Here is a 10489-nt window from a genome sequence, read left to right as displayed (position 1 = left end):
CGTCAGAAAACGATATAGTCTAAACTAGTGGGCTCGTTAACTAATATTTGATAATACCGTTTCACACAATACAGTTAGTCAACTAGATCTACTTATAAATTTTTGACCAGCCATTATTATTAGATCGTATTAACTTTGGCTTTACACATTTTTGCCATCCCGCGTCAAAATACGCATGCATTCATAAAAACTATCCTATTAAGCACCTACCCCGCGCCGTCATTTAAGGTGAGAAGTTTCATGCCGCCTTCTTTGACCAACTGCGATACGGTTCTTTCCACTACTTATTGCTTCAGCCATCGCGGAACAGAGTAGGGGCGTCGCACTGGCGCCATTGATTGGCGCATATAAGGCAGTGCTTATAGAGCGCTGGTATTGTAAAAGCGCGTCTTTTGGTGCCAAATAGGCAAAAAAGCATTGCCCTGAAAGTAATCGCCTTTTTGAGATTCTAAAAATCATTACATCTATTAGTGATACTTGGCTACCAATTTATATCTAACTCTATACACCTAAATGTGTATTTATAACGTAATTATGAGAAGTTAGCAAAATGTTTACTATTTAAAATTCGTTAAAATTTTCTGATGTGCGCCACGCCACCACTGGTATAATTGTGCAGCAGACATGCTTCAAAAAGTCTGTTTTAAAAATCAGTGATGGGCTTCTTTGAAACACCTGGCATGTTTCAAATGTATATTGCTTACTTACGTCACACTCATCCCGTACTTTCACTTTTATATTCCACAGTGTTTTATGAGTAAATAACTTCTGCCCTATCAACTTCTGACAAAGTATATAACCGATTTTCTGTGCCTTCTTTATATTTAATTAGTAAATTAAATTCTTGCACGAATGTATTCACTACTAAAACAATTTTATATGGTCTTTCAGTGGTCTTAATGCTAAGCTGTAGCAGCACACTCCTTGGGGTGCACTACGGATATGTTGAATGTGTACTTTAAGAGTATGTTCTTCATCGAATAACCTAGCTTGGAACATATCGCACTTCTATAAACTCCAGCTTGGCAGCACCCACTAATATATGTAACTTTTCTTTTGTTAACCGTTTACAGCACATTACAAACCACACTGATAGTATATAAAATCCTTTGTGCAGGTTCTGTGCCTGTTTGCTCTGCTGGGCAATGCCCTCGCCGTGTACGTTCCCACGTACGGCGTTCCGGTAGCCGGTTACCCCACTATACCCGCTGTGGCGACTGTGCACACCGCCCCCGTCGCTGCCGCCGCTGTCCACAGCGTGGTGCCGGTGACTCCTACAGTGCACAATGTGGCTACCCCGTTCGGCTACCGCACCACGGGCGTCAGCTACAGCCACCGGGTGGACGCCCACCCTGTGCGCGTCCGCTACGTGTACGGCCTCAGCCCCTACGGCCTCAGCTACGGCTACGGATTGGGCGCTTACGGATATCCTATCCTAAAGAAGTGGTAAGAGTTCAGATGAGGGTCACTTAAATTTTCCGAGCTCGTGCTTTTCAAACAACCAAAGTTCGCGTGCACTAGACAACCTGTCAGCACACATTGGCATAACCGTGATTGAAACCTTACAGCTCACGTTACTTGCCCGGGTATTCTGTGAACGTATCAGCCTATGTATGAAGATGATGCCGCAGAAGAGCACATATTTTTATCAATGGAAATTTAGCGTTTCAATTTGGGAGAAAAGCCGAGGTTATTTTTTATTCAAAATTGCTTATAAAACTCCGCTAAAGCGTAGAGGTCACCCACATTCGCACTCTTCATATGTTGGAGGCCAGGCCAAGCCCGTATCATTTCTCCTGTTCCTCCCCTCCAAAACTACGGCTATCCCTAAAACTGCTATCATAATCCTCAATGTGCTTTCTTATACCTGCCTCTTTTTCGCAGAATGGCGGTCTGCTGACGGAGAAACAACGATCAAGCCTTGAAGAATGACGATCACCGACGACGATACATCAAGATGTTCATGTTTTTGATGGGCACTTATTTCGTCTCCACGGAGACGGCAAATAAATATTAAGAAAGCCGAAATCAGTTGTTTCTTCTTGCTGCGAGCTCAGCAGCTCATGCATCTTTTTTAGACATTCTGGCTTACAATGCGGTAAAAGAGCGATGGCGAATGCCGCATAGCCTACGCTCTCTGCGGGCACCCATTCCCAAGTGGAAAGGCTTCAGAGCAGCAGATGTCACTTTCTTAAACACCCCTGCTGTCTTAATGGCTCGGAACTGGCTGTATATTCAGAAACACTGGGCAGGTTTCGCCTTTTGAAATCTTCTTGGCGATCGCAAAGTAACGGTCCCGCGCATCCACTCAGTGCAGAGCTCGACTACTGCTCTGCTCCTGGGTCTGAGAGTTGGCGGTGACAGCCTAAAAATGGATAGCGTTGCCAAACTTCAGACGCGTAAGATTCGTTGATATGGATATGAAAACTACTCATTTTCGCACGCATAGTGATTTCCATCATACCGGTCAATCTCCATGTCATACTCGCCAACGAGAAATGATGCTAAAAGTAGTACGAATTAAGGATGTCGAGAAAATTCACTACCAAGCTGTTCTGCACAAAGCAGTAAGAATGTAAAAATGTCAACTAACGGAAAGGCACAGTAATTATATTTTATTTATTAACTTGCTTTTATATTGAAGTGAAACCTAGATTTGGCTTCTGGCAATCCTACCTCACTCGATCGAAATTACTCGCAAATTGTCAAATGCAGGCGAATTTAATGTCTACAGACTGTTTAGCCTGAACCAGTGCACTATAAGTGCCGTAGTCACAAAACCAGGTAAGACACAGTGCATTCTAACTCGTAAAATGCGGCATGAAATCCCAGTGCGGTTTCCTGCTGGTCAAGCTGTAATCTAAGTTGGCACCATATGTGCGTGCGATCACAATGTACCCTAAAGATGAAATCATTCTCACAATTTGAATCTCCGTCAATAGGTATGTTCGATGAAACAGATCGCAACGCATGTGTTCTTGCGTGATTTGTGATTGTTACTGAAGGAATACTTACAATGCCACGAATCAGTTTGTAAGTCAAACTTCAACAAGCTAATTCCTGGACTGTGTTGGAGCTGAATATTTAGCAGTAGATACGAACTGAAACATATAGCTGAAACAAATTGACGCAATGTTGCATTTTGAGTTGCTTCAACTGAATGGGGCTAGTTAGATCATTTACGACATACAGTGTGACTTCATAAATGATTCATAAAATCTGGAGCTTGGGGACAATAGCAATTTTAATATCTCAAATTTGCTGTGAGAGCCCGAGTGCCATAACAGCTCCGAGCTGAGGTATGTGCCAAAAACATTTTGCTTGCTTAGTACTTTTTAATACTCTGTCATTAAATATGACGTTTTTTCTTCCTTTTAACGTTTTTTTGAAACAAACACTACAGAATTACTTTGTATTTGCCAAAGAATTGCTAATCTTTAACATTCCGAGCGATATTTTAAAGATCTGTTTCTCTAGCTACTAAATTACATTTCACTGTTCATCGATAGAGACGTTTTGATCTCACCTACCTAAACAACGCACTCATGCGTAACTCAAGCGCAAAACGATTATTATATGCTAATAATAGAGATCACCTAATTTTAGAACTCTCCTAACTCTATTTTCCTTTTTTGTTAGCCGCGAAAATACGGCTTTGTTAAGTGTTCCGCATTGTCTGCGATCTTACCGCAAATTCCTGATAGTTTTAAATAAGGTACTTGAGCTCCATACTTTTGAAGACTTTGTAATGATATGTCTCGATTTACAGATCAACCATGGTTGTCAAATCATCAAACGTATCCACTGTTGGCTATTACATCTGAAATGTCTGTTTCATATTGTTACGAGTGAAGAAGAAGCAGGTAGTGATGCGGGCAGGAGTGCTCGCGCCTGGCCTGTCAGCATTCACGAGAGAGATGTATCGGACTAGTTGGTACTGCATATCTAAATAACAGCGCTGGGAAGGAGACGAAACACGAAGAACGAAGAACCACAGACACAGGCGCCTGCATCTGTGGTTCTTCGTGTTTCGTCTCGTTCCCAGCGCTGTTATTTAGAATTAGCATTCATTATAAATCATCTCATCGTTATCCGTCATCATCTGTCCGTGCATAGGCTTACCACCTCGTAATATTTTGGTGTAGGCGCTTGGTGCGCTCATCATCATTCCTCATCCTGGCCTGGAGCTTCGGCGCCCGGTGTCCGCTTGCGCCGTCGACAGCGGGTTCCTGGGAATCATCGCTTGGTTGTTTCTCAGCCTGCCAGATCCGACGCGAAATCACCGTCCCCCACCCTGACAACGTGACACGACGAAAGACAAACTGACATGAAAACCAAACTGACCTGAGACGCTACCAGCATGACCACAAGATACGACGACAGACCCGATCGACCAGATGACCCCGCTGACCTGAGACGCCGAACAAAGACCCCAACGACCAAAACATCGCCATACCTGAGGATATTACCCCTGTCCGTGCCATGCGTTATGTGCCTGGTCTTTGACCGTCGGACCTTGGCTACCGGTGGCCCGAAAGAGTCCTGGGACAGGCCTCATCCGGGGACACTTGTGGCGGCAAACCGTTGTTTTGTAGTCTACAGACAACACGTAGTAGCTAAATCCTTTTCTTGATCGGAAAACATTTGCCAAGCTTCGCAAGCGCGATATATGTTTCATCAAGGCTACGAACGCTTTTTCTACAACCCCACATCACCCTTGAACTTCAGTCAAATCAGCTTTCGGTACCGCTCATTTTTGTTTTATATAATATCTGAGATTTTGGACAAGAATATTCTGCGCGTCGGGCCATTTTTTTTTGTTTTACCATATGATGAGTACTAGGTCCAGCAATTTCTTTAACGTCGCTAGGCAACCACCGCAAAAGGTCATAAGAGTGCAATCTGTCCTTGCTAACTACTTATATGTGTGAACAGGGCAATACTATCAATCAATGCTTATAAGTTCCTGAACTACGTTGAAGTCAGATAAACGATAATAATTAAAACTTAAAACATTATCATGCAAAACGCAGCCGCGGGTTCTTTTCGTCCAGTTTTATTGGCAAATAAGAATATTTGCAGCAGGAAACCTCTGCGGAAAAAAGAGACCGCAACAATACGACGCTGCAATCTTCACGGCCTACTCTTTATCACCTCACTTCATAAGTAGTTTAAAAAAGAGGCCATTTCTATCTTGGTCGCTCTTAGTTTCGGCCAGTAAATCAGTGCCACTAGTACCTTTTAAGACACATTTAAGATGCATGCATTCAAAGGTTGACGAACACCACCACATCCTGAGTGCTGCCAGTCAAACAATGTTAATTAAGCCCCTGTTCTTTAATAGATTTTGGTTAAGGAAAGTCAGACGAAGTATTCCAGTAGAGAGGCAGCTTCCGCACCAACAGGCGTGTCCATGGGTCTGAATCTCAGGCAAATAGCGAGCGCTAGACCTGAAGATTCGGGGCAAGCATTGATTACATTTCCACCTCAACAATACAAACACCAATTGACAAGAGATTAACCCCGGAGTGGGACTCGGGAGTAGTCCTAGTAACTCCGCTTGTTGAGTTAAAATGACAAATAACGTGCGCGATTAAGGACGCAATACCTGTTTCTTGAAGACAGCTCCTCCACAAGTAAGACTGTGACACTTGTGTATCTCAACAGTTGGTTTAAGATTAGCTGTACTGCATGTGCAGTCCTACAGATACCGCAAATAAAAAATTACCGACGATTACGTTACTTCCTAATGCGAAATTTGAGCGCAGCAAATAAGCTGTTTCACCTTTTCGATAGATTGAGGCAAAGAAATCGAGCAACACATGTATGCGCTATCACAGAATTTTTTTTTTATTTTTCATACGTATTCTTTTAACAAAGACTCCACTAACAGTTCTTGACAGTCATGAAGGAAGCTTTGTGGTTGGAGAAATAGACTGATATATGTTCGACTTGGTCTCTCTGCTCTGGCAGCTCGTTTAGCAACAGCAGCAGCAGCAGCAGCAGCAGCAGCAGCAGCAGCAGCAGCAGCAGCAGCAGCAGCAGCAGCAGCAGCAGCAGCAGCAGCAGCAGCAGCAGCAGCAGCAGCAGCAGCAGCAGCAGCAGCAGCAGCAGCAGCAGCAGCAGCAGCAGCAGCAGCAGCAGCAGCAGCAGCAGCAGCAGCAGCAGCAGCAGACGGAGGACTTCCACCGGTCGTCTCGCTCATGGCTCAGAAAGAACTAGCAGATAATTTCGCAGTGGCGAACGGCAGCGGCAATTTCGGCTCGGGCGGTGCACATATACAGATCCGCCGCCACCGATCTGGCTCTCTGATTGCCACCGCACAGGGGTTGCATTGGAGGAGGAGCGAAGAAAGGAATTAAGTTCGAGCCGGCGTTTTGACAACCGGAGACTCGCAGGAAGAGGGGGGAGGGGGGCGGCGTGTACACCCAGCGGCAAACGATGGGGGCAAAGGGAGGAGGGAAGAGATAGCAGCGACTGACTGATGCTGCTGACGCCGATAGTGAGTCAACCCCAGCTGCGGAGTTGGTTTCAGGGACAACGCCGCCGATGCCGACGCAAACAATATGATGCCTTCGCTTCCGCAGCGCCAAGAAGCAGGTCTAGCCGTGGGAAGGTGGTCACGTATTCGTCGACGTGCCGGGGCCTACGTGAAATAACCGGCGCGTCGGCAACTGAAGAGCACCCTATCCGCCACACAGGAACCGGGGGGGGGGGGGGGACCCTCCCCTTCTCTTTCTGCATGGCGGCGACGGTGTTCTATGCAGTCACGTTATCTTGACTCTCTAGCGGCGTCAGCGGCATCCAGCGATATCAGTCGGTCGCTGCTAGCGCTGGGGGGATGAAAGGAGGGCGGAGCTGGTTACGAGGCCGACGGCGACGCCGACGCCGACGCCGACGCGAAACCCAGGAACGGACGCCAAACAGCCACGCTCTAAAAGATGTCCTAGTAAACATTAATACACACACGACTGAAATAACAGAGGTGAGATCAGCTTTTTCAGCTATGGTGTCGATTAGATCATTCCTGTCTTCAAGATCATTTGGGTAGCCTTGAGTGCGGGAGCGCTGATAACTCCTTATGGTTTCTTCATTGGGCTCGCCACGAGTTTTAGAGTTTCGATTTTTTTTTTCAATACCTAAATTTGAAGCGTGGAGTTGATCGCTAGAACTATCGTCGTTGGTTCAGTTAGTTCGTGTTACACAAGCTCTATTAAATCCATCTCAACGACACGAAACAACTCCAATACTTTGCCAACTTATCATTGTGCCGACACATAGTTCGATCATGGGCTTACGCCTGCCGCAAGAGCCGGGAAAACGCGTGAGCCTATAAGTTATGTTTTATTGAGTGAGTATTTCGCAGCCCATTGATCTACAAATTTCGTTCCTGAGACCTGTAACCACCTGAGTATTTAAGTTCAATGTGGAAAAGCGATAGTAGCAATACCGAGCTATAAGAATTACTTCCGCCTTTGAAAGCAGGCTGCCACGATGTCGCTTTCTGTAAATTCAATAAAGAATTTCTACTTCCAAAAACACCTGGCCTAAGTTGCTGCAAGCAATAGGCTTACTTTCTCATCATCTTTGTATTTTCTTTTGCATAGGAACTCCCCTGCACACATCGAAAGAAAAGTAACAACCTGCCTGAAGTTAACGTGCGATAACAATAATCACACGCTTTTCAGGGCAGGACAAAAATACATATCAGCACGCGTCGCTGAAGGTTTGTCGAAACCAACAGCGGCGGATATGAACATTATGGATTATGGCCGTCTGTTGCGCATCAGCCTTCTACATGCCACAATGTAATTAACACGCACCATTATGCCTAATATTTTCTAGAGGTCATGTGCTCTCTTGTTTGCTCTGCTAAGCAACGCTTTCGCCTTGTACGCCCCAACGTACGGTGTTCCTGTGGCCGGCTACCCTACCGTGCCTGCTGTCAAGACCCCATCGCTGCAGCTGCGGTCACTGCTGTCCACCACGTGGTGCCTGTGAACCACACCGTGCTCAACGTGACCACCCCGTACGGCTACCGCACCACGAGCGTCAGCTGCAGTCACAGGGTCGACGCCCAATCGGTGCGCGTCCGCTACGTGTATGGCTTCAGCCATTATACGGCCTTATCTACGGCTACGGACTCGACGCTTACGGATATCCCATCTTGAAGAAGTGGTAAGCACACAAAAATATCGCATCTGCGATTTTTTCTCTTGTCTTTCGGGGCGACAATAAGTTGGTTATTTGGGGCAAATCATATCAAGGTTTCCTACCTTAGTTGGCCACAGCAGCGGCGACTAATGTCTTGCAAATTTTAAGGATGAAATACTTGACGAGTTTCGCTGATTGCCTTTCACAGCTTGTAAACATTTTTATTGGGCGGACATTTATTTGTAATATCATATCTGCTAAGCATGCTTGACCTTATGCGCGCATTTAACATAAGAAAACCTCAAAGCGCTAAACTGTTCCGAGCCAGATAAGCGCCAGCGGCTACTATCCCGATCACGCCCTCTGTATTTACCATCGTTAGGCTGACTCAACATAATGCACTTAGGGTATTATTTAGTTCATTTTGAATAACATATTGGCTGCGCTTTATTGTTTAAGTTCTGTGCAACTTTTATTCGCAGAAAAAGCCCAAAGCAGCACAAGATCGAGGATCACCACGGAACCCTAGGAAACACAATGGCCATACTTCAAGCCCACAATTATTCTGGGATTGTGCTTTCTTTTTTTGCAGGTGCGAGGCTCAAAATAAATCAATTTAACCAAAACAACCTCCACCTGTCAATGTCTGCTTCTCTCCTCCTTCACCAGGTTCTTTAGGTTTTTGCTCTGAATGCCGTTTTTTTTATTTCGAGATTCTTATCTCACCTGCCCGCGTCCTAGAAATAACTACTGTCATAGTTTGCTTAACGAATAAGAAGCTCTCTTATGTGATGTATCTTTAACTTCTCGCTTGGTAAACCTTCTCAGGGACACAAAAAAAGAACGGACAAATCAGAACCATGATCTGGCGTTCAAAATATTGCAATGCTTTCGGGTCACGGCCACAAGTTTTGGAGAACATAAAGAACAATATAAAGCCCCGCAAGGCTAGCTCAGGGGTTAGAGCGCTCGACTACTGTGCCTAAGGATGTAGGATCGAATCTCGGCCTCGGAGACCACTTTTCAATGGAGGCGATAAGCAAGGCGCCCATGTGCTGTGCGATGTCAGTGCACGTTAAAGAACCCCAGGTGGCCGAAATTTCCGGAGACCTCCACTACGGCGTCTCTCATAGCCTGAGCCGCTTTGGGACGTTTGACCCCATCAACCAAACCACAACAATATAACGTAATGCGAGCTGCTCGGACAGCACAGCAAAGTAGCATTGATATATTCTGCTATTTGTGCGGCATTTCTTCTTTGCTGTGTCGATTACGGATAATTTAATTTTGTGCCAGTGTACCGGTGCTATAAGTAGCTTGGCCGGCTTACTTACACCAGAACAAACGATTACTATTTCCGTGATCCAAAATATTTACTACAAATGCAGCAAAGAGCAGTCCAAACTCCAGGCGTGGTGAATTATGTATATACCTCGGATTACAGTTCGAGGCTCCCTATAAACTCACATGCGGCTGAAGCTGCGCACGTTGTCAGTTTTCGTTCGCAGCTCGCCGGTAGAACGTGCCTGTGGATACAGCTACAGACAAGCTCTATGTCGACGAGGACAAGCTCTCAAAAAACGGCTTAATTTTTTCCTCAAAACCAATAGTTTTTGCAGCATATGCGAAGCTGTAAAAAAAAATCGCGGATTCTTGTGTGGATAGTACCTTACGTTGTGAGATGTATAACGCCGTGTGTAGTAGATTCGATGATTATCCCGCTGACCCAATGCAACCTCTCTCGGCTATTTCATTACAATAGCACGTGCATTTAAATGCGACAACAAAAAGCTACCTTAGCATTCAGACGCTTAATTAATCCAACATTTTCATTTTATGCTCGAAATAAAATTTTCTTTGACATCACATCCCTTCAGAACGACCTGGTGTGCTTGTACGTCTTCGTAACTTTTCATTGCTATTTAATTTACTAGACTTAATTGCTTCTTCAGTTAAAGTAATCAGTTTGACATAGAAAAAATCCGAGGCAACGAGTGCACAGCTCAGTGTCATTCCTAAAAGCAAGACGTTAAAATTTATAGGATACAGCTTTTGGGCATATTCGCCCGCTTACCTCAAATCACGTCTCAAAAGCCTTGCACCAAATGTATCTCGTTACGTCCACTTTAGATCTCTTGGGAGGTTATAGAGGGTGTTTTTAACTGCTTACAGGTCGTTATTTTGAACTCTTTGAGGTATTCACCAGTGCCGTCAGGGAAGGTGGATTCTACAAGTCGGACTTAGGTAGGGGACAGAAATCAGTGATTAGACGATAACTGAAATCTTCTAATGAACTTGTTTATTTTTAATGTTAGGGGCTGTCAACAGAAATGCC

General features: G+C 45.0%; 1 protein-coding gene and 1 pseudogene across 1 annotated transcript in view; both read left to right on the top strand.

Moving 5' to 3' along the window:
- The window catches only part of LOC146196420 (uncharacterized), a 12723-nt gene extending 8397 nt beyond the window's left edge, over nt 1–4326 (top strand). The window contains exons 2-3 of the mRNA XM_084597002.1: nt 1118–1446; nt 4146–4326. Of these exons, the coding sequence (XP_084453128.1) occupies nt 1118–1446; nt 4146–4326 (510 nt within the window). The remainder of the gene's footprint in view (nt 1–1117; nt 1447–4145) is intronic.
- A 34-nt stretch (nt 4327–4360) lies between these two features.
- Nucleotides 4361–8182, top strand: LOC146196419 (uncharacterized; annotated as a pseudogene).
- The last annotated feature ends 2307 nt before the right edge of the window (nt 8183–10489 follow it).

This window comes from Amblyomma maculatum, chromosome 3 (genome assembly GCF_055883805.1).
Source record: "Amblyomma maculatum isolate TAMU_Amacu chromosome 3, ASM5588380v1, whole genome shotgun sequence".
Lineage (NCBI taxonomy): Eukaryota > Metazoa > Arthropoda > Arachnida > Ixodida > Ixodidae > Amblyomma > Amblyomma maculatum.
The sequence above is the reverse complement of the archived record's forward strand: the minus strand, read 5'-3'. Positions and strand labels throughout refer to the sequence as shown.